Source organism: Acanthaster planci, linkage group LG19, assembly GCF_054643075.1.
Source record: "Acanthaster planci isolate LZ-2023a linkage group LG19, COTS_SCS, whole genome shotgun sequence".
Classification (NCBI taxonomy): domain Eukaryota; kingdom Metazoa; phylum Echinodermata; class Asteroidea; order Valvatida; family Acanthasteridae; genus Acanthaster; species Acanthaster planci.
Window position 1 is genome coordinate 1,800,226 of NC_141795.1, and position 24,047 is coordinate 1,824,272.

Sequence of the window (24,047 nt, forward strand, 5' to 3'; positions counted from 1 at the left end):
GGCGTGTATTGTCTTTACGTTATGTTGTGTTCATCCATTTTGCAAGTACATGCTATTGTTGCGCTGCTTAGGCAAGACATCACGCGCAGATTTACATTACGAACATTTTCTAAACATGTCAGGTGACCACCAGCAAGGATACAGGAAAATTTGCTGAGCAGGGATATTCCTCGCTCAAGTAAAAACGAAGCACTAATAACGACAGTTCATAGCTTGGTACATGATGGAATCGACTTCAACTAATCTGATGTATTCATTTCCCGAGGATTAAAATGTCACACGGTTGAAAGAAGTTCCTCCCTGCCTCCACCCACCAATCAACATTCACTCACCACCGGACTGTTTTTGGAAACGACGTCCGTTCTCATGGATCTCCTTTCTACATGCTAACTTCATCGTTAGTTTCGCAACGGCGTACTAACGGTATACCGTACGTACGTGATGCTACACGCCTGGGTGCATTTGCGTACACAGTAGAGAATAGCAGGGACAGACGGAGAAAGTTTTCTAGAGGGTGAGTCGGGTCGGAGATTTTTTTTTTCTAATGTCTCATTTTTGTGGACAAGTAGAAATGATGATGAAACTTAACAATCTTTTTTTAAAGTTTACTTTAGTTAGTTTTTACTGTTTTCTCCATTTGTTTACTTTTGTATCAGAGCAGGGGGTCGGCCCCCACCCCAATCCACGCCTAAAAAGTGTACGAAGTTTTGTTGTAATGACGTATCGGTGCCTTCGCGTCGCCGTTCAGTAATTTCGTCGCACGATAACGATCGAAGTTATTCCAGCACGAATGCCGACGTTACTTTGAACCGACCCGGTACCCACACACCAGGCATACAGTCGCTCCACCGCTTTCCCCGAACGTTTTTACGGAATTCCATTTCTGCCAATTCCGTTGCGCATGTGGGCCAATCTTCCTTGCGGTTGTAGCCATTTCGCTGTGAACGGCGCATTGTCGCGTCGTAAACGTCCTCATCGTTTATTCGTGATATCTAGCCGTTTACACCGCCAACGTCACATAGTCGCGTCGTGACGTCGCATTGTCGAATCGTCGCGTTTTCAGAAAATCGTGTAAATGAATTTCCGTTTCTTCGCCAGGAGGGCGCTGTTGATTGCTCTTAGTGCAGTGCATATAATTATCTGCAGATTATAAGGTGCAGTTCTTTTGCCACGATGAACAGGTTGACAGCTTCAGATTACACATTAATGACAGGGTTGATAAAATCATGATTTTTTTAAATATAAAAATCATGCTCCTGGCGAAGAAACAGAAATTCATTTGCATGATTTTTTGAAAATGCGACGATGTGACAATCAGACAATGCAACGGGACGATGCGACCATGCGGTGGCCATACAAGCAGTACAAACTGCGATACGATGCGCCGTTGACGGCGGAAGTGGCTACAGACTCGAGGAAGTATGACCCCACATGAGCTGCGTAATTGGCAGAAATGGAATTCCAGAGTATTTGCATATTTCTTCTTTCCTGCTGGCGTTAGCTGACGTGGGCAGTGGATGAACCGAAAGTTACCCGGTTGTCATTATGGTGTACCTTATATTTCACACTTCCGTTGCCAGGCATTTTTTACTTACGTCATCTCCCAGCACAATTTACGCCACCGGTGCCTGGTCTCTGCAAAGACAACCACATGCTGGATACATGGTGTGCAGGCATGCATGCTTGCATCATTTAGATTTTTTTCCCAGTTTATTGTACGTAGTAGATGTTGCTTTCATCAACAGTAAATTTGGGTCCAATTGATTGTTGCATCGTGTGGGGTACAAAGAAATTTGAAAATGGTTTGGGAAATTATTACATTGTTAGGTTATCCTATTCAGTTATTTCACATGCTCGTGTCCAAGACCAAGACGCGCATGTGAATAAATGCACGACCTGGACAGCGATGCAGTGCCACTGACAGTATCTAAGAAAAGCGCACCATCATTGATAGTCATTCGACTAATTATTCACAGGATTTTTGCCACGATCGATCTTTTCCCCAGGCAGGAGGGCAGGTCTTGATATAGTCCTGCCACCCTTGGTGGATAGCCATATACGCGGTGATTACCGTCGTGTTTCAGCATCGTCGCCGTCTCCATCATCACACTGCCGTCATACCCCGCTTGCCTTGTCCGCTGCGCGCGCCTTGGATGCGAAATGCTAATTTTAGTCGCCGACGGCCCACGAAAAAAAGAGAGAGACAGATGCACTGACGTCATTGCACGAGCTGGAAAGGTCCGATCGTCCGCTCATCTGGAGAGAACCAGCTACATTTCTATTCAGAGGCTGACAACTCTTTGACCAGACGGACGTCATGATGACGTCACTCCAGGGGCTCCCCGGATACAAGGAGAATGCAAAAACGTACAAGTCTAATCAGTCTTTTTTCATGGTTTTTCTTTTCAATCTTTTTGGCAAGTCTGTGTTGCCTTGTGTTCATCCATACGTTGACGGAATTAATCATATTACAGTTTGGGGTTCGAATTGACTTTTTAAAAAGGTTTACGTACATAGGCCCCAAGAGAAAAATCATAATAGAGCCTGAAAGTTGACCTCTGACGGCGCGCTTCCGGAACCTTTGGTTAGGAAAAACTAATGTGCATGGATTTTAGAATTTGTAATATTGTTTCGTTCAGTTATTTCTTTAAAAATCCAACTTGGAAAAAGGCTTCGGAAAGTATTTTCTAGTATATCAATTTAGAGAAACTGAAAAATTACCTGACCTAAAAGAGAAATGTCTTGCTAAAAATTGACCCATCACTGGTCAAAATATTTCACAAGTATTTTTTATTTGTACGGTATTCATTAATACCTTAGACAGTCACCCCATTCAACAACGTGCAACTTGACCGTGTATTAACATTTGATAATGCCCGCCAAGAAAGTTATAATTGCCCACTGCGTAATTGCCCACTGCGTAAAACGCGCTGGCACCTGGATATCGGATACGAGACACTGGTTTACTCCATCCTTGTTGGTCAGGATTCTGCGTGCGATACAACAAGTAGAACGCGCCACGCGCGCGCCAAGTCCACATACAAGGGGATTCTATTGGACAACTTTCAACTGGAATATACCATAACATGGGTGGGGGTGTTTGGGAAAATGAAAGTAAAATTTAGAACAATATCGTTAGAAATCCATCATATGTTGACTTCTTTTGACTCTCTGAATAAAAAGGTATTTAGAACGGGAATAAATATGTGCTTGGCCGGTTTCAACCTTGCTCAGGAGAACGAACGCCCACCCGAGCCGCAGGCGAGGGCGTTAGTGCGTCCATTCTCGTTTAAGCACGTTTAAGACCGGCCAAGCACAATTTTATTCCCTTAACAAACTTAAAGCAATAATGTATTTTTACGAAAGATTCCAGTATTTTATTTAAACTTTGCTGACAACAACTGCGTTATGTCAAATCAACAGAACATGGAACCCATCGACTACACGTAAGCACGGAGATTGAATTTCCGAAAGCTCGCTGCATGTTGAATTGAGGCATTAACATATAAATGTATGTAACATGTTACATTTGGCATGAGTGAGACTTAGGCCTACAGTCGGAGCTTTTGTGGCTGTGCTGATTTTTTTTTATCAGACTTTCACACAAACGATTGGTCCACTGTTTTCTTATTTGATGTGTTTCGCCGTGGTGGGGCTGGCACCGTCACGTCCTGATGGGATATTATTTTATTGTGTCAGTTGCAGGATGGACGGGAGCGGATCCCTTTATATAGCTAGGCGAGATCGATTGCAAAAGTTTTCCAAGTTATCTCCCAAACAAAAAGGGTGACAATAAAGTACCGCCAGGACGATCACAGGTCCATGACTTCAGGTATTGAAAGTCCATTTTCTTTCATCCTCCCAGCTCATCGCAAAAACGGTTGGGATCAATAACAGCAAATATCTCCCACTCCCGTCAAAATTATCAACCTTGACTCCATGGGCTGCATGCGCATTCTTTCACTAGATCGCACAAGCATGCATTGTAGGAACCAACATGGCGCGGCAAGATCGTATACGCATGGGAACGAGGTAGCAAAAGTGGGACAAGTCCCCCCCCCCATGATTGTGGGGAGTCTCGCTTTAGCGTCTTTGCCTCGGCCAGCAGGCCACACAGTTTCGTCCCGCAGTTCACAGAGTCGTTTAAAAGTGGCTGATGCTTCTGCTGGCCAACCGTTTCGTGTTGGTGATGGTGGTAGCCAAGTCACATTTGTTCAGGTTGTAGCCAACAAGCCACTAGTCTGGTTCCCTACCCAAAGATTCCATGACGACTGTTGATAAAAAAATCTTAGGTCAGGCATCGAGTTTACGTTCAACACTAGGCTAGCCCACCTACCCGGCCGGAAATAACCGAATAATACCATCCGAACATGCCGATATATAGACAGGAGACTGTGGAATACTTCGGCTATTTCCGGAAAACTGGAGGAATTCCGCCAGTCTTGGTCACGTGGACCATGTTTTATTCCTACATGCGTGGGTGATACCGGACCCTTGATTCGTTGAGTTGTCCATATGCAGCAAGGTATGAGACGGAGAGAACCCCCCCCCTGCTTTCTGTTGGTCATTGTCTCGCAGGAATCTGGGGAATTCCTTTCTGACATCTTGGGGGATGTGTTAATTAACAATAGTCTGGAATGTGTATAGGGATTGGACATGTTGGGGGGGGGTACCCCTCGGTCTCATTTCTTGCTGGGTACAGAGTTGTCAGAATCATCAGGTCTGGCATCCAGACTAACAGGCCACGTCCGAAGCGCATGCCTACATGCAGCTGGAATAACACTTCAAGAAAGCAGCGCGCCAGTATGCGAGAATCGGACCGCCAGCTATCTTGCTTTATGCGTTTGCCATAGACAGTTGATCATGGAAAACACTTCCAACCGTAGACAAGTAATTTGCAGACACAGTCGCGCCCGATATTAATACCTAATGTTCCCATTATCCACTGGATGTTGGTATCACTCTCATTAGGGGACAACGAGCCGATGTAATGAGTAGGCTAGGCTTTGAATCTAGCACTGTGAGGTCGGCAAACTTTCGAGCGTTGCAGTCTATGAGGTTGTGAGAAGGCTGTGCGAGGAAGGAAAACCTTCCTTTGAATCCTCTTTTACTTGGCGATGTCAATTGATTTGTAAAGAGGTTTCCAGGAGGGGGTCTGGGGTGGGGTGGGTGTCTCCCCCCCCCCCCAGCAACCTTTTTTAATGCCTGCGTATAACGTTTGGAAGAACCCCTGAAAAGCATAATCCACATAGGGGTTTTATTATGTGTGTCCAGTTAAGGACAAACAAAGGTGTAATTATTTCAACAACTTTTCGTATAACACCCCAATCTGAGAGGTTTTTCACCCGACTGTTTAAAATTTTTCATTGAATAAACTATTTAAATTTTTCAGGTTCTCCTTGTTCGGTACGACCATCGCTTCGCTTCGGTAAACTTGTTGGGTAAACCATTTGGGTAAATTTCGGTCACTCGTATATTCCTGGAAGAGATTGTTTTCCTCGTCAGCGCGCGACAGTGAAAGCTCAACAAGAGCAAGCTATTTAATAACAAATTCCTTTTCTAAAGCTCTCTCGCCAAAGCTTTGAGAAGAGGCATTATGTTTTCTCGCTTTTCCATCTAGCCGGCACGGATTCCAGCCCCTCCGCCATTCGACTTTCTGGTGTCTCCGCGGCGCATTTTTTTTCACGAGCCGAGTCTTTAGGGGTTTTCAGAATAAATCTTTGCAGTCGTATTGACCAAAGATTGTATAGCGCCGCACAGCGCGGCGCTATGCAATCTTTGGTATTGACACCAATGTTGTGAAAATGGAATATTTCATTCTTGCGCAGCGCCCATTTTTCAAGAAAGTCAACCAAAAAAAGTATATTTTTTCCACTAGCTGTTCTCACAATGCACGCAGGCTGGGCCGGGCGCGCACGTGTGAACTTGAACTTTAAATGAAAGTAACAACAACTTGAAAACGGTTGGTCAGATTTAATTCTAACCTCACATTTGTACTGATAAAGAGTGTCTTTACACAAGCTATGTTTTTTAAAGGGCATGTGACAACCTAGCTGATGGCCCAACAGCATTCACGAAAACGTGTAAATCCCATCACAGTGGGCATATTTTTTTCCACAGGCAGTCAGCCATTTCTGTCTTCAAACGCCGGGGGAACCATCATAATGGCACATCAAAAGCATGAAAAAAATGGCACATGAGAAAAGGGGAGCCGGATGTGTCGCCTCTGGATTGTCATATTGGTTGGCTGACACGTGAGGATCAGGACGGGAAGGCCTACCAGACGCGTTCACTTCCGTGCACCGCGTTTTGCGGTTTCATCCACCGGAAAAGATTGGTCACGTGACCATAACATTGAATGGTGCTCCAAACCTGTCATAATTATGAGTGAAACGCCATACATGACAAAATTACAACTTTGAAATATTCGGTAACAAAGTAGTGGTAGGCGACCGACACATTTAATTCCAGACTAAAATATTGGAGGAAAAAAGAACACTGAAGGGCAAAGGATTTCTTTTAAAAGCAGAAAAATAAAATATTGAAATTTGGAAGTCATGACTTTTGCATGCATAAAATTGGAGATTCTCAAAACTGTTTTGCGCTTTGATTTCCCCTTGTAGAAAACATTCTGGCAAGGCTATGCCTAAATATGTATATTGGTCGGAATTTTCACCCCCAGTACGTTAGTATGATCATAGCTCTACAAACCCAAAAATTACCCGTCGGTTGCTACAGATAATTTCTCTGTCACATACCGTTGTCATGTCTGGCGCTCCGTATACCTTCCGCCGAAAGTAAACTAATTCCCATAAACGCTGTACAACAATTTGTGAGGGCCTGTTATCATTTCCAGAGTCCAGGTGACTAAGAATTAACACAAATTATTGTAATCAAGTACATGATCATAATTTGGTCATTTTGAAGTTGCAAAAATTGTTCCATTAAGATTTCTTTGCTAGTCTTGTTTGAAGCTGAAATCTAGAACAACGTGGAGGTGTTTCCTTATCAAATTCATAAGTCAAAGTACAAAGATGGAAAAAATCAACCTAACATGACAAAGAATAGTTAGAATTAAAGAAGAAAGATTTTGAAAGGCATTTAACTTTCTCTGGCTTGTTTTAATGTGTCCAACTCCGATTTACCGTCTATAAAACGTCAGGTTTTAGAGTCTCGCAAGACTTTTTACAAGCGGAGCGATAATAAAGGGTGAAGGGTCAAATCAGGGCGAGCTTGACTACTTCCTTGCTGTACTACAGTGCGTTCGAGTGAGCAGCGAACATCCCGGAAAATACCGCTTTTTATTAAGAAGGAATTACAGCAAAGTCGTGTTCTTCCGGCTTCGCATAGCTGTTGGTGTTTCACAGGCCTAAGAAGGACCCAGTTCTGGTGTAATTTTTCGGCAAGTGAGATTCAGTAGTAATTTCGATGTTCCACGGGTCAGTACAAAACTGGCCTGGGAACATGCAGTGTTGAAGTTGATGCTGCACCCCGCTTAGCTGCATTACATGCGCTAAAACGTGTGTGCTTGGAATGCATTGGTAATCCGAACGTCTGCTTTTAGTGAGGAAGAACTTTGCTACAGAACAAGTGTCCCCAACTCATCCAGTTTGTCGAGAAGGAAAAGGACAACAGTCGTAATTACTTGGTTGTATCTTAAAATCACTGGTCATGTGGCAGTGTTGAAACTGAAACTGGATTTGTGATGTTTCATGATATAGGGCCTAATCATGCCTTTGACCATGACAGTATAACTGTAAATTGACTGTCATATTTGATTGGCATGTCTCAAACCGGTTGACCAGCATGGTGGGTTTGTCATCACGACGGGGATCAGTGTCCACCGGAAGAACAGTACAGGGTTAGTCACAGTATTGGGCCCACTTTCTACATGTTCTTGGTCCCTTCAGAAACGTGACTGCAGTTTTGCTGATGATGTGAGGACTTTCTTATTGCCATGATCCAGCAGTTGGCAACTTTATTGTTTCAGTGATAAATGTTTTAACGTGAAGCTGCACATATTCAACGGAATCATGGCGGCCAAACTGCGTGAACTGGTGAGCAAGAACAAAACTCGGTACATCGATGACAACTTTGACCTGGATTTAACTTGTATCCTTTGCAGTGAATGAGTACTGAGTGAACATTGAAAATTGAAAATGAATGAAAACAGGAGCTAAAGTGAGGTCATTATTGTCCCACTCAGTACAGCTCCAAAATACATCGTTTGGATCTTGTCACAGGTTGAGTGCAGTCAGTCGATTTGTACAGTCAGAGTATCATGCTGCTTTGTTGATTCTGTTGCAAATCTTGGACTTTATTGTTCCATTTTGAATCAGTGTTTTACAAAGCTGAATCTGGGGGCGGGGAAAAATGGGTAATCGGCTGAATGCAGAAGGAGTGACAGATAAACGGACTGTGCTGTGCTTGATGAATTCTTTATTGGGTTGTATAGACTGCATGTCATGCATATTGACCCTGACAGTCCGTGATCCTCAAACAGTTCAAAAACTGAGGAGTGCTAGAGTTTGTAATATAGATCCCCTGTGTATGACGTCACATTAGAGGGCATTTCTTTCTTCCTCTAGGATAGGTTCGAGTAAACCATTTGTTCATTCATTGTCATTAAATCCAAATAACAAACGTCCTCTGGGAGGGCACTCCACGCAGGCCCTCTATGTTAGAAGACGTGCCTGCATAATTTGAGCTCCATGTTCTTAAGCAGTTCACTCATTCTTTAGTTGAGGCTAGAAATCGGTCACGGGTTCCCCGATTTTGCTGCTCTACAGGATTGGCATCAAGAACACACTTGAGTTAACAGTTGGGAACCAGGAAATGAATTCCATACACCGACACCGCTTGACAACCCGTGCACAGACCTTGAAAAATTTTGACTTTTTTGAAGACATGTTATTGCTTTCAGATGGCTGATGGGTTACCACTGGGAAAAGTGGTGTCTATGTTAAGCCCTATCTTGAACGTTGCACAAATTAATTGTAGCGGTACCCCGTCCTGAGTTGATTTGCCTTTGAATAACACCCATTCGTGGGATAATCAACCCGTAAGGGGGTACACTAAATTTGTGCAAGTTCAAGATTGCACTTAACCTCTGTCTGTGGAATTCTTTCTGGAACTGGTTATCGGACTCTACCGGTACGACCCTTGCAAACTTCATGCTAAGTCCTGAATCATTTTAAAAAGTGGAATTTATGTGTTATTCAGAAAGCAGTAATATTCGAAAAAGTTGAACATTAATAGGAAGAGCACTGCTAATACGACACCATCCCAAGATCCTTGTTATTTATAGTGTTCCACTGTACTCAAGTACAGTGCCCCAAAATGACAACAGTTTCGCGAGAGAGGAAAGAAACTCACTCCTCAAGAAACTCACAAGGGATTCAGCCCATTACGTCCCAGTCCACAGAACACTGTTATCCTGTTATCAACTGTTTGAAAACTGCAACCTTAAGTCATTTCAAATGACATGAGGTCTGATGCTTGCGTGACTTATTGCAGCCACCGGTTTCTAGTCATTTTGAATCTGTGAACTTCTGCACAGCATGGCCTCAGGTGTCAAACATGCCAGTCTTGCATTTAAGACAAAGCATCGATTCCGTAGTTCAGATGAATTTGTGTCTTTGCATGCGCACCGCACACACGCATGAGGCCCAGTTCAAACAGCTTACGACCAGCCTGTTTCTTAGTTGTCATTAAGGGTGCACTTCAATTTGGGATGCATAACAAGACCGGTTGAACAGAAATGGGGAGTTGGTGCCAGATACTTGCTTGGAACCTTTGGTTGAGGCAGTCTTAACCGTTGTTAGAGGGCATTGTTCAGGTGGTTTTTTTGGGGGGGGGGTAAGAGTTCCATATGCAGACATCACCAGTTTTTTCCCTTGCAGTGGTTTACTGGCCATCAGATGGTGATTATACACATGTCCTAAAAGGTCAAATTGAGCAGGGAAAATATTGAATCATGTACTGAGGAAGTGCATACATGTAGCTTTTTAGACTAGTGTCCTAGGTTTTGTGCACAGGGTGTCATGGGACTCTTCCCTTTTTTCTACCATGTAAATTAGCAAATAATGCCTTAAGTGTACTCTTCAAACGCGGTGCATTTGTTCTGCGGATGGGAATGTAAGTTTTGTTTGATTAACATCTAGAATAACTTTCCGCCACCCTTTAAATGTTTAAAAAACTCGGCCAACACTTTGCAGAGGCCACTGCCGCCTACGTCAATGTTTTGCATGCATACTGCTAGATGGGTGCACTCAGTGACATTTTTTAAAATCAATACTTTTTGTCGGGGCAAATTTCGCCTAAAAAAAAATTGTTTACAAGAATGCAGGAGGGATGTACATGTATACAGTATTTGAAAGAAGGAACATATACCTCAACAAACAAGAAACAGGCTGATGGGAACCATCAATAGTAAATGTCATTGACTTCCACTGTGTTTTTGTCTGTACTGGTGTAGGGCAAACTTTCAGTAGTGATCATACATGTAAATAAACCTTTTGCGAGTTAGATTTGTATATAATCTGGTACAATGATTTCTTAAAGTTCACGTGAATTGGAATTCTCCATACTAAAGACACTGTTGCTATACCTCATGATTCGGGGCAAGCTTTTGCTTAGTTACACGAGAGACACCTTGCACCAATACTCTGTTTTCAATGGATAAGAAGGGCACAAAGGAACCAGTCCATTCCAGAGATGGTGATCGCTATGCGAAAGCTTGCCTCGAGTCACGAGGTATGGCGACAATGTCTTTAGTCTGCGGAATTCAAATTGTTATGTTTATGTACAATCAGATAACACAGTGTACCAGATTTTATTCAAATTGAAATCACAAAAGGCTCATTCTCCAGTGCTTTCATATGTAAGTGTGTCATCAGTTCGTGCACTTTTTTGCACTTCTAAAGAACTGGAACTGTTGAATCATATTGTCAATGATGCACATCTGCATGTACTAACTATTTTACACAAAAAAAGTGCAAAGTGAATGTACATATACTCATGGTGTGTTTGTACATAGTCGGTTGGCATGAAACGTGTTCATGTACATGTATGTTCGCTTGTGTACGGTATATAAGTAATACAGATCTGCAATTGACACCAGCTCAGAGATAACAGTAATTTTGCTGAAATTCGTGTACATGTATGATGAAAACTGTACATATATGTACCGGGTAGTGTGAGTACCATATTTGTTATGTTTTTGAAGGAATGCCTAATGGATTTAAACAAAGTGAAACTCTAAAGAAGTTCTCGAAAGTGAAAGTGTGTCGCTCGCATTTCCGTCAAATTGTTGAGCTAGTTTGCACTTCCAAAAATAGGCTTCATAAAAATAACTGCGTGTGCAGTAAGTGAAGTGCCGGTCTGTCGGGCCTCAAAATTCTATGTACAGTGCACCATACATCATTTCGCTGTTCAATTCAGAAGGGAACTTCGAAACCATTTTTGTAAATTTTAATTGTAATGTGTGTGCCCCCGCATTTCAGAGAAAAAAAATGCTCTCTCGGGGGTCAGGCTTAATTATGTCCTAAACCATTTTCCACGCCTGCCTGTGGCTTCTCTTGTCTTGTGGAGATCTGCCAGAGAAGTGGAATGTTCTCCACTGTGAGTTGATGCTGTTGTTTTTCCACAAAAGCATCTGTTAAATGATCAAATCTCGTGAGATGCGGTCCAGATATGATTATAGGCTGGACTGAATTTGTCATCGGGGGATTATCCTGTGCACGAAATCGGCCCATCAAGGCGTCCGAATGCATCCATTCAGAAGTGGATGTTGTGTGCTTGTCAGCCTTCGTTAACCCTAACCTTCCCTAACCACACAGAATTGAACACCAGTAAAGCGTGTGAATTTGTGGCACTGGATACTGTACCCCTAAACTGCTCGTGCTTAAACATGGGTTCAGGCGGACCCAAAATAGACAGATTCCAACAGTTTTTGTGCACAGTTTACCATATGGTGTTGGAATTTGTGTGAATGGGTATGGTTCCTAAGAAATCACTCTGGGGAATTAGAGTTAATGTGCATCAAACGCACAGCACCGTGTCTGTCATGTTGAACTGCTTACCTACAAATGTAGAAACTTGTGTATGTTGAATGCATACACTGGCTCCTGAAAGTAATTTTGTATTTTTTAGACTTGTGAAGAGAGAATTTTTCTGGAATTTCACACTTGTATAGGCACAGGACAAGGCATGCTTGCCCTACCTAAGGCAAAACAGACACCATGGTTTTTACAGAATGGCAGGGACCAGATGACATTTTCATGTCTCGAGAATTGTATATCCAATTGAGGATCAAGCATTATAGGAGAAAGCCTGTCGAGTTGAAAGCAGAGTGTCTGTGGTGATTTACATGTACGCATTGAGTGCTCATAACCCATTGCACTAAAGCTTTCTGACCTTTGGATTGTTAGAGAAGCCTACTAGTGAACGGCGTTCGCTCTCCCACAGAATAATTTTTTTGTATATCGGGGAGGAAGAAAAAAGAGGCTGCTTTGGTGAAACAGAGAGACTTTTGTGTCGTTGCAACAGTAGGTCAGTTGCTGAGCTACGGGTATTCCGCAAGAATCCAGTTAGGTAGCTGAAGCTTTGAAGCGCAGCTTCGTTGTCCACCGTACCGGGCAGAGGGGCCCGTTTGGCACGTCCTGGTGCACTGCTGAGAATCCAAGTTTATGCGTCGGGATCTCGTGTTTGGTGTCAGTTCTTGTCACACTTGTTCATCGGATTTAATGCAAACCTGCTCTGCGGTAGGCCAGAGAAATTCCCGAGGGTCTCAGCCCACCAACATGGCCACCACAGTGCCTTATGCGATGTCATCCACACACCCTCTGTCAGTGGCGCATCCACATTTTGGTTCCAGAGGAGATAGTATGGGGATTTTTTTTCCAAAATTTTTTTTTCATCCAGGAATGTAGTGATACCATTTCTAAAGTGTTGGGGCTTTCAATTCCTTAAAAAATAACAATTTAAATTTCCAAATTGGAAACAAGTTCTTCCCTTCCTCCCCCCGTCCCCATTACACACCACTGCCCTTGTACCTCAACAGTTCAGCATTTCCCAACCCCTGGTTAAATCATTACAACTGCAACCAGGGAAAAAGGGACCGAGAGAGAGAGAGAGACGAGGTTTTTTCATTTGTCCCGAAACCGTCTCTGCGTGGGCGTCAAAGGGAAAAAGAAAAAAAACCCACTCTGTGTAGAACACCAAGTGTAAACACAGGGACACCCAGGGCATGCAAGCAGTCAGTGAATATTATACATGTTAGGACTATGGAAAGGATTCAGGATGTAACCATCTTTATCATGACTTCCTCCTCCCTTTGTCGATTTCCTGAAAACCAGGTTCCCTTTTTTGGTCCCCGCCCTGTCCTTCACTTTCATTTCTAGAAATCCACATCCCATCTGTACTAAATATCGCTACATGTGTGACATTCTGAACACGTGCTTGGATAGTAGAATGCCATTTTATCACAGGAGGTTCTTAAAGAGGGCGTTCTCATTTTTGATCACGGACGATCGTGTAGAATATGAAAAAATTAAAAAAATGCATGACGAAATAAGAACCAATGAGCCACATCGGTATTGCAGAAAAGCAAGGTCATTCAGGGGCAAAGCACAATCGCGAGTTGCCACAGAAACGCGCTGATTGGCTGACCTGGCACGTGCTTCCAAAAAGCGTCGGACACACTTCATTTTGACTACATGCTGTTGGAAGTACGGAAAAGACTTCAATCTTGAGTGGCAGAACAAACTCGCGAGAAATCTAGAATTACACAGATGTACATTTGTACTTATGCGTAGAGGAAATACATGTAGCAGTAAGGATTGCACTTGTAACCACCTTCCAAATTTTATAAGTCAAGATAGAATTTGCCAACGGTATCATTGACTTAAAAAATGTTGGGGTCCACCATTTTACGTGTGTACAGTGCATTACGTACAAGTTTAATCATAGTAGTGTCACATGCACCGGGGGTACAGGTGCACTGTACATTGCATATGTATGCAGGCAGGCTAATCCGTTTTTACAGCAAGATACTGCCAAACATCAACCACCTGTACATGTATGTTCTGCTCCTGTTGATGCTTGCACATACATGTACGTTGTACGTGTGCATCTGAACCTCGCGCAGAAATGAAGGCGAATTCATCGGCACACGATTTTGCTACGGATTTCCTCTCCCTCCTGCCTCCATCCCCGAGTTGAAAATGTACTCAACTTCAGCAAATTGGCTGCGCAAACAGGCGACGTGATGTCACAGGTCCCCTATTGCTTTCATGCCAATCATGAACCCCGCCGTGGTGTGTGATGGTCTTGACATGTCTTGACATCCATGTAGGTTGCTGCGGCAGTGACCAGTGCTGCTTACGTGTGCATACGTATGTGTACATGACTCTGCTACTCACTGTAATGTGCTGTTTCACCGGTGTTTACCTATTAGCCGGTCCCACGTTCCAGTTGCTTAAGTACACATCACAATTGGTGAATTTTCACCTGGAGAATCAGAGCAGATGTGGTAATCAAATGCACAGTCCTTAAATATGCAATTGAGGCTGTGACGGAAACAGGCTCTGCCAAGGTTGAACGGTTGAGATTTTTGTTATTCAACCTGTTCACAAAGCGTTGCAGAATTTTCCAGACTTACATGTACTGCCAACGACTTCACCTCTGTGACTTTGCATGCTGTGGTAGATTTTTGTTTTTTATTTAAAAGTGAATAAAGTCTGAAGTGGATGTGCCCATGTCAGTTTTAGCTGCATTGTCATATTACAAAATTCTTAAAATGAGTTAGTTTGGTATTCCATCGGCGCATTCCCCGCATGAAGCCCGTCTGAGGTCATTCTGACATGGTGCAACGTCTGCCCTATCAGCGCGGACTCGCGGCATGCTTTGCTCCCGAATGATCTTGTTTTTTTATTTTATTTTTTTAAAATATTTTTTAAATACAGAACTGGCTCATTGGTTTCACTTATTTCAGACATAAATGTACAATGTTTTAAGGTGTGGTACAGTACATGTACAGCACATGATGCATTCATTGACTTGTGTGAATGTAACTCGGTGTGCATTTATTGTGGTAACAATACCGAATTTAAGCAAGTACTGTGCATGTACCTGGCCTGCTCAAAGACCGGCACAGCTGCATGTATTTCCTAATGGGAAAAAGCAAGTTTTGTTTATAGAGTAGACAGTGCCTTGGTTTTAATCCTTTGGTTTCATTGTATACAACTTGGTGAAAAGGAAAAGCGTTGGAGGCAACAAAACCTGATGGGAACTTCTTGCCTGTGCCAGGCGGTACATGTGTACGTGGCCCAATTTATCGTGCCGTCCAAAATTGAGTGTACTCTACACGTTTGTGGTGTTCAGGGATGCCCACAGAGCTGTGATGAGTATTGAGTTACTGGGACATGCACATATTTGATACAGTTGACACATAGTCAATCCATATTTGGCGTATCATTGCCATAGCCTATCGGAAAGGGAAGTTTAATTTTTTGGGTCAAGCAATTACAGATCAAAATGTATGTCCCTTCCCAAAAGGTATTTTGAGTCTACATTTACATTGAAATTACAAGGTACATGTACATGTAGGTACAAGTACGGTGTGGTGGCAGTTGGCTGCACTGCATAGGAGCAGAGCAAGACTACCGGTAGCTATCCATGAAATGTACTGCAATAATGGGAAGTGTTTCACCCGTGGTTTATGACAGGTTTTACTAGGAGAAAAAAAAAGTGCAATTTTGTGGCTGTCCAGCTTTACTGAAACAAAAATCCCGCTCGGTGCTCGTTTGTGTACAGTTCAGGGGGAAAACGTAATCTTGAGGATTGTTATGAAATCTTCTTTAGACGTTTCATTTTCAAGCTGTGGCTGAGACGCAGCTCTTCTGCTTTCTAACATATCCAAAATAACTGCTGAAGTATATTTTATACACTCTCAACCCTTGTATCAAAAGCTCTGATAAGAGGAACTCAAAAGTTTAAGCCAGCTCAGTGAACACGGAGTACAGTGGATGGTAGAAATGAACTTTATAGCGGACACCTTGTCATCGAAGCCAAGTAGTCTCAATGGACCTGCCGTTGAAAATAGGGAATTTTGGACGATTGGTTATCCCTTTCACTTTGTTGAACGAACACATTTCCCTGATGGGGGCATACCCACCTGGGAAATGTGTTCGTTTCCCAGGGAAGAGAAATTCGTTCGTACGGGAAGAGATATTACCCAAGAGCAAATCGCTCAGTGAAGGTATAAATTTCCACAACCCTGTTCTTCTCGTGTGAATTTGACAATTCTGCCTGACCTGAATTGCAGTGAACCGTGTGGAAGCAAATTGATACGGCCCCTGGAAGAGGGTTTTTTTTTTTTACAAAGGCATCCATCGCAAATATCTGAAAGTTCTTCCCCGTCGCTCGGCCATGCACCTTGATATATTCCCATGGAGACATTTTCTGATGCATTTGTCCTTTTTGAAGGAGACAAAAAAAAAAAGGATTGCCTCTTGTCCTGAAGGACAATATATGCAAGGCATGTAAGAAGATGCGAACCGCCAAAGGACTCGGCTGCGAATAATGAGTCTGTCACGGAAATTGTTGCTTGCATGTAAAACCAAGAAGAGATGGGCTTTTGTGAAGTCTGTTGAACTCTCACAGAAACAGAGGTCCGTACTTGCATGTAGTGGACGGCTATGTGTTTACAGACGGAATTTGCATAATGTGCTCTAATCCCAGCATGCTTCTTTGTGTACTCATTGACATGTAAGATGATTTCGGTTTTCTTTTTCCATTCTCTTTTTTCTTTCTTGTTTTCAGTTGTGGTTACATGCACCGGTACATATATGCTTGTTCTTGGAAAGACACCATTTTCATTTTCCTTAGATATACAAACCCATAAGACAACGAAGCACTCAGTTTACTACATACCTGTTTCAGTTTTAGGGCTATCATTGTTGTTTCTTTTTTTCCTACATGTACATCTGTCTGTAATCATTTGCAAAAGTTTAGGACAACCTGGAAAATCCTTAATATTTGTGTTACTGGTCCTGCATCATACATATATTGTCTCATTGAGTGATTACATAACGTGTCTGTACAATCGTCCATAACATCAGAGTCATGCTATGAGCCCATTTTGATGGAATTTTTTGCAATGGCAGGTCTTGTATGACATTTTGTCTGCAGTGCAGCATGGGTAAAAAGTCAGTCTAAGCCATCAGAAACAGAGGAGGGCTCACTAAATATAAGACGGTGAAAATGTCATCATGAAATGAGGTCAAACATTTGGTCAAATATTTGTTCAACCAAGATGTTCGTATTGTGCATTGAAAATAAACACAGGTTGCCACGATTAATCAATTTAAGTTTGGTCTTTGATATGGTAAATGCATTATACGTATGTTTGGTCCTAAACTTTTGCAAGTGGCCGCACAGTAGATACAACATCCGCTGTTAAACTGCAATGTGGACCTACATTACATGTACATGTGCGTGAAAAGGATACCGAAACTGTCAACTGAAAATGGCTCAACTATCAGCAATTCCGTTCTTTTTAGACCATTTTCCTTTTTTGTCTTTTTTTTTGTTTAACAAACATGCCTCTTCATTATCTATTGCTTCGTAAAGCAGTTGTCTTACATTCAGCAGTATCCATTGCAAACGTACACGTACATGTACCACCAAGCCAACTTTAGAAATAATACAGATGTGCATTGACATGTACATGTATGCATAATAAAACAATCAAGAATTGGCGTATGTCCATGCATGTATACATAAGAATAATGATAATTCCAATTTATATTGCACACGTATCCACGCTGCTGGGTGCTCAAGACACATCATAATAGTTAGCCCTGCACATTGGGCTCACAACAACTGAACATTTCTGAAACTGAAATCTCAGCTCCCTGAGGAGCATACTAGCTGATGCTGCCTTATCAGGCGCACACGGCTAAACCAAATCTGCCCTCACTGGTACCCATTTTACTCCTGGGTGGAGAGAGGCCCAGGGGGGTAAAGTGACTTGCCCAAGATCGCAACATGCAGCCACCGGCTGGATTCAAAAACCCCCCGACCCTATGAGCAGAATCTGCGAACCCTAACTGCTAGGCCACATGCCTGCCCCCTGTATCACTTACTGGAGTGTGTACATACACAAATGCAAGCGGACTTATAGACATTCGTTTTCATTATATTCACCAAAGCCTGATTGGGAAGGCCACCTTGCATTACATGTCTTGGCACAAGGCTTTCATAATGGGGTTGTGCGCTACTCGTTTCACGCCCAATCAACCAGATTACCCGAAAGGGAAACTAAAGATGTTAATGAAGAAGAAGGAAGAAGAAAAAAAATGGTCGTCCCCAGGTTTCCTTGAAAATGGTACCGTTAAAGAGCTTGGATGAACTGTACGATAGTATCAAGGCACCAATGCTGGAGAGTACTGGAATTTGAAAGAAGGAAGGAAGAAGGGTTGGTTTTGAAAGCTTGTTAGTCATTTTGTAGCATTTTCCCCCCACTGCATGTATGTGTGCACATATGTACATGTATAACAGTATAACGGTACTTGGTCCTAGGCAGTGTGGTTACATTTACTTCCCTCCTATGCAGTTCACATTTTTCCTTCTAAATTGGACCGGAAGGGGAGGGGATTGTTCTGCAGGTGTCAGGAATGAGAAAAACGAGTTTCGGGCACGTCAGCAGAGTCAAGAACTGTATGAGAAATTCTTGGCTGTTTGAAAAATGTGGAATGCATCCATAATAGAGCCTGATGAGAAAAGGTCACACGGCGAGCTTCCCGAACCCTCACGTAGCCTGCTTACGGGGGGATTTTACATGGGGCCACCTACATGTACATGTTTCACAGTTTGTCAGTTGATGAAGAATTACACGTATTTCTAACCAAAATCACTTCTAGGAAACACTCATGTTGGATTTGTATCTCTGTGTTCAAATGGAATTGTTGAAAAATTAACTAGAGATGGATAAAAAAGGATTTAACCCTAACACTCCTCGGTCCTCCAACAGGTGAAGGATTGAGGAGGGTTAGGGTTAATGTACGATTTTTCACATCCAGCTTCATTGTACCTACAGGGTGGGTGACCTAGTTTGTGTGCGCTTGTTTGCTCGTCATGTACTGGTAGGTTAGAATGAGAATGCATAACATTGCAAAGCTGTAAATGTACCTACAGCAGATGCATTCTAGACTAAGTCAGGCTGGCCTGGTGCAGTTCCTTCCATGTGCATGTAGGTTAGGTTAGACCTTTGAAGATTTTTTTGGAAATGCTGATTTTGCCTAACAATCGATTTTTAAAAACCCTGCAAACAGTATCACGGAGTTTTGGTCTCTTGTTTCAGTTTGTTTTACCTCAAGATCACGAAATAATTTTTTAAATTTTTCCCTTTCATATACACGTAAGTCAGGAAGTCTGTGAGATTTTGGGAATTGACAGGTTAATGTTTTGGGCATGATTTGCTCTTTCAGGGCAGGCAGAGTTTCAGTACCTATAAATTAATATGCTTGGAAATCATTTACAAGGGCCTTTTTTAGGAGAGGACTTTTTAAAGAAGCAACTGAACAAAAGATATTTGTAAATTCTAAACCTTTTGCATGTTTATATTCCTGTTGAGAGATTCCGGCCGCACACCATCAGGGGTCAGATTTGAGGGTCGACATGTACACGTATTTATTTTACACATGTTCCAGTATGCATACATGTACATGTACATGTATGTATGTACACAATTATGCACGCGTGTACATGTACTCTACTTATACATGTGTATGTATTCAAGACAAGCTCTCTAAACCATTGATTTGGCTACGCAAAATATTATGAATGAAGCACATGTACACGCAATTTCATGTTTATCCTGTAAACTCCATTGAGGATATTGCATGTAGGATGCTATTCTTTGGTTTCCTGAATGTTATTAATATTATTTTAGTTTAGTTCAAAAAAAAAAACTGATGACAGGATTCATGCTCGTGTACATTACACTGAAAAAAAAATCTGTTCAGTGTTTATTTATTACATAAAAACATTGACCTGGTTGATTTGAACTCGAAATTTACTTGTGTAACCCTTTCAATGAGCGTAGACCGATAGGTCTGATGATACTGGTGTTACATGTAGGTTGGGCAGGATTTTTTGGTGGGTGGGGGGAGGGATTTGGGTAGTTTCACATTGCCCAATTTGTACCCAACCCATGCATTACTCGGCAGTGTCCCTACCACTTCAGTAATCGAGGCACGATCACAAGTGCATCGCCGAGCGCCGCTCTTAGCAGGTGAGCGGCTGGCCGATCTCATTTTAGTTAAGTGTGTGAAAGAGGCTGATGAGCTTGTGAGGGGGGGCTCTTGTGCAGGCTAACATGCAGGGTATAGTAAAAAGGGAAAAAAAATGCCACTGCCTAGCCTCCAGCCACTGCCCAGAATGGCACGTGTAACTTCAGAACAGTTGCCCGGGGGGGGGGATATAGGGAATCCATCAGAATGCTTGTATTCGAGGGGAAAAAAGGGCGAACTGTTTGAAGAACTGATGGTTTCCCCATGAATTTCTCATTCGTTTGGTACTGGATAATTTCACGTCAAATATGCACTTTGGTTGCCGACTTCATATCACAGGTAACTCTCAAATACATATTTATGTATTTACAGTGTAATTGAGCAGTTACATGTAGATTTGGCTATTTTCTAACCTGAGAGCAGAGTTGGTAATATGCAGTGTACAGTACTTTTAAATATTTATAATTCCCAATGTTAACAACTATTGTATGGTATGGTGTAGGAGAATTCGTCATTGTTAAGTGGTCGGGACGCCAGCACCAGTGCAGTATACAGAAGTTTTCAGTTAGTGTACTTCAGGAATTGACTTTACTAGTTGAGATGGAAGATTACAATGTATATAGGTTCAATGGAAGATTTTAATTCAGTGTTAATGAAATTCTTGAACATTGCACGTTTTCCCCTTAGGGTACTTTCAGTCAGATTGCTATTTCTCGGGCTATTTCAGGGTGTCCTGTTACTGAAAGTTTGTGTGGTCTTACAGCCCCCCCCCCTACTGTGGTTGTCAGGAAATTAAATCACCACCTCTAGTCTTTCCTGTTGTGTGACTTGAGACACGGGAGACCCTCTGCTCTGTGGACTTTTCTTGATTCATCCCGGAAGCTCCGAGCACCCCGGGATGGAAACGGGCACCCATTGTGAGCAGTGATCAAACATTGGTTCGGTCAAGAAAGACCGGATGGGAGAACTGCAAGTCCGTGTAATTAGGATGCCAGGCCACCCCCGGCGGTAACGAGAGTAACCAATCGAGGATACAGAATACAATGGGAAATAAAAATACACGGGGTGCGGCTTTCCGGAGACAGGTTTCCTTGGCATTGTCACAAAATTGTTGAAGAGTTCAACTGTCACAGGCCATCAATTTCTCCATCTGTAACAACGTCCAGGCATCAATGAAATTGACATGGCCAAAGGCTGGTCATTTCAATAAGTCCTTCCACAGATGCTGCCTTCTTGCTAAAGAAACCACTATACGGGGTTTCACAATAGTGCGCCTCCAAGAGTTTGCAATGCGTTGACCAATCACAGTGTGCGAAATTTGTCGACCCAATGCTCGTTCAGAAAGGGTCGACAAATTTCTCGCGTTGTGATTGGCCACGTGTTGGAAACTCTTGGAGGCGCACTATTGTGAATCACCCGTATTGATAAGTCCATCCTATATTATGAGTAATAAATATGTGTACATGCGCATGTAGGATGAATGTTTTCCGTACCCAAATCATACATACAGTATTCCTGTACTTAGCATTGTGACTTTATACCGGATATATCCTTCAATGAAGGGCCTTCTTTCTTTCTAGGATTTTTAGAATCTATCCATTTAATGTACATGTATGTCAAATTCGGTTAAATTTGCACATTTACATGTACATTTACATAACCCGTGTGTATTAGTACATATATGTGTCTCGTACATACACGTTTGGTCTGTTTCCCTTTCGACTGCTAGAGAATGGAGCTTAAATTTTTTTTTTTTTACCCCAATTGGTCATCAAAACACCAGTTTCCCTTGACCTAAATGCCATCAGATATCTGCAACAACGTGATAGCGATGGGCTTCCCTGCGCAGAGCCTGGAGAGCGTCTACCGGAACGACATGGAATCTGTTGTCAAGTAAGTTGACCCACCTATGGGGCCTACATGTATCTTAGGCTCGTTAGTTTTGTTCACATTTCCATGCAGGGCAGTGCCCGCGAAAAATTGCGACAGTTTGTCGCAAGCGCGTAGAGCCCCGACGCTGGATAAGCTTAAAGCAAGTTGATGAAAAACTGTGGGTAGCCAGTCGTTGGAACCACACTGGCATTATGACAGTGTTGTTGTTGGGACCTCCAAAAAGACCATCAAAATAAGTCGTCCAGCCTGAATTCAAGTCACAAGCTATTGCAGCCAACTACAACAAAAGCATTCCTGCGTCATTGTTCACCTTTTACTTGCGATCATTCTTGTGTCTGGCCTTGTGACGGTCTTGACCACAGCACTGCAATGCGTGTAGAATACAATAGGCAAGCCAAACCAACTGGTGACTTTGGTGGACCATATTAAGTCTTCGCACAGTACCGGCAGTACTGTTTTTTATTCGTCCCTTAATAAGCACACAGCAGCAGGGAGCCAGAACTACGAGGTTTATATGGTGGCATTTGACCATACATGCACATGTAGTGTAGGTCACACGCTTGAGTTTGATTAGGGTACTGTACGTGCATCTGAGTACCCATCTGTTGATGTCAGGAACAGGTTCCAAATTATGGGGACCGGGTACCAGTGAACTTGTGAAGCAGTCACTTTGTAACTTTCCTGATAAAAAGGGAAGAGGTTAAAAAGGTTTTCATGGTGGAACGCAAAAACATGGGTAGTTCAAGTCAGTGTTAAAAGGTTTGAATGCATTTTTCATGTATAACGTTTTTCCCTCTTTTCACTTATGGGTGGATTTTATTTGTCACCGGTGCCGACGTGCCTGTGTTGTTCTTTAAAAGGATAACCCTGTGGCTACACTTGTATGCACATTTGTCAGCTGCATTTGAATGACCAGCTCACAAGCACGAGGTGCATCGCACGGTCAACCACTGGTAAACCAACCTTTTACTGGACATATGTACATGTACATGGTCCACGGTTGCACCTCTTCCCTGTTCCAGAAACTCAATCAAGCAGTTTCTGCCTAACGTGCCTCTTTCCTCTCAGCAAAAAGGTCTTGGCACCCCCGCCATAAGACCTTTCTCTTACCTCAGCATCGAAAGCCTCAGGGGCATGTAGGTGAACTGCCCTTGGGGCATGATCCCGAGAGAGGGCTTACGCAGAGGCTTGATAGGAACGTTTACCCTGTAGGCCAGCTTTGTATTGTTATGGACATCAATGCAAAAATGACGTACATGTACCGTAGCTGTCATTTGAGGTTTAAATTAAGAAGAGATACATGTACGGTAGTCTCTTCATCAAGACTTTGCATCTTGGCACAACAAGCACCAGCTCTGACAATGAAGACTTTTTTTTTCCCAGGCGTGAGTAATTTGCAATTCTCTCTGTTGCAAGGAATATAGCTTGGATTACACTGCTGACATTTTGCCAAGAAGCCTTTATCCACGATTTTTCGCCGAGAAATTCAAACTTAAAGTAACTTGTCGGAAAAACAGTATTAGATTTACTTTGCAGAGTGTAGCTTTTCCTTCATTCTTTTTTCCCTAAATGTCATTCTGACACAAAGGGCGTATCCATCGGCTGTATGAATGTTTTTTTATTTATCCAAATAAGGTGATACATAACTATGCAACAACACAACTGAAATTTGAGGCATGAAAATTCCATTTTTTTTGCATCGAGTTGATTTTTGAATGAAGTATTAAGTACACCCACTCGGTACCAAAATTACAATTACAAAAGGAACACTCGTATCACACACTGTGCAGTGTACCGTCTTCATGCAGTACGTGTACGTTACCGGGAGCTATATCCGAAATCCCCCCTCCCCCTGCC

General features: G+C 42.6%; 1 protein-coding gene across 1 annotated transcript in view; it reads left to right on the top strand.

Moving 5' to 3' along the window:
- Nucleotides 1-7,217: 7,217 nt before the first annotated feature.
- LOC110973279 (phosphatidylinositol 3,4,5-trisphosphate 3-phosphatase and dual-specificity protein phosphatase PTEN-like) overlaps nt 7,218-24,047 on the top strand; it is a 45,676-nt gene continuing 28,846 nt past the window's right edge. The window contains exons 1-2 of the mRNA XM_022223974.2: nt 7,218-8,112; nt 22,106-22,190. Coding sequence (XP_022079666.1) covers nt 8,034-8,112; nt 22,106-22,190 — 164 coding nt within the window. The 5' untranslated portion in view covers nt 7,218-8,033. The remainder of the gene's footprint in view (nt 8,113-22,105; nt 22,191-24,047) is intronic.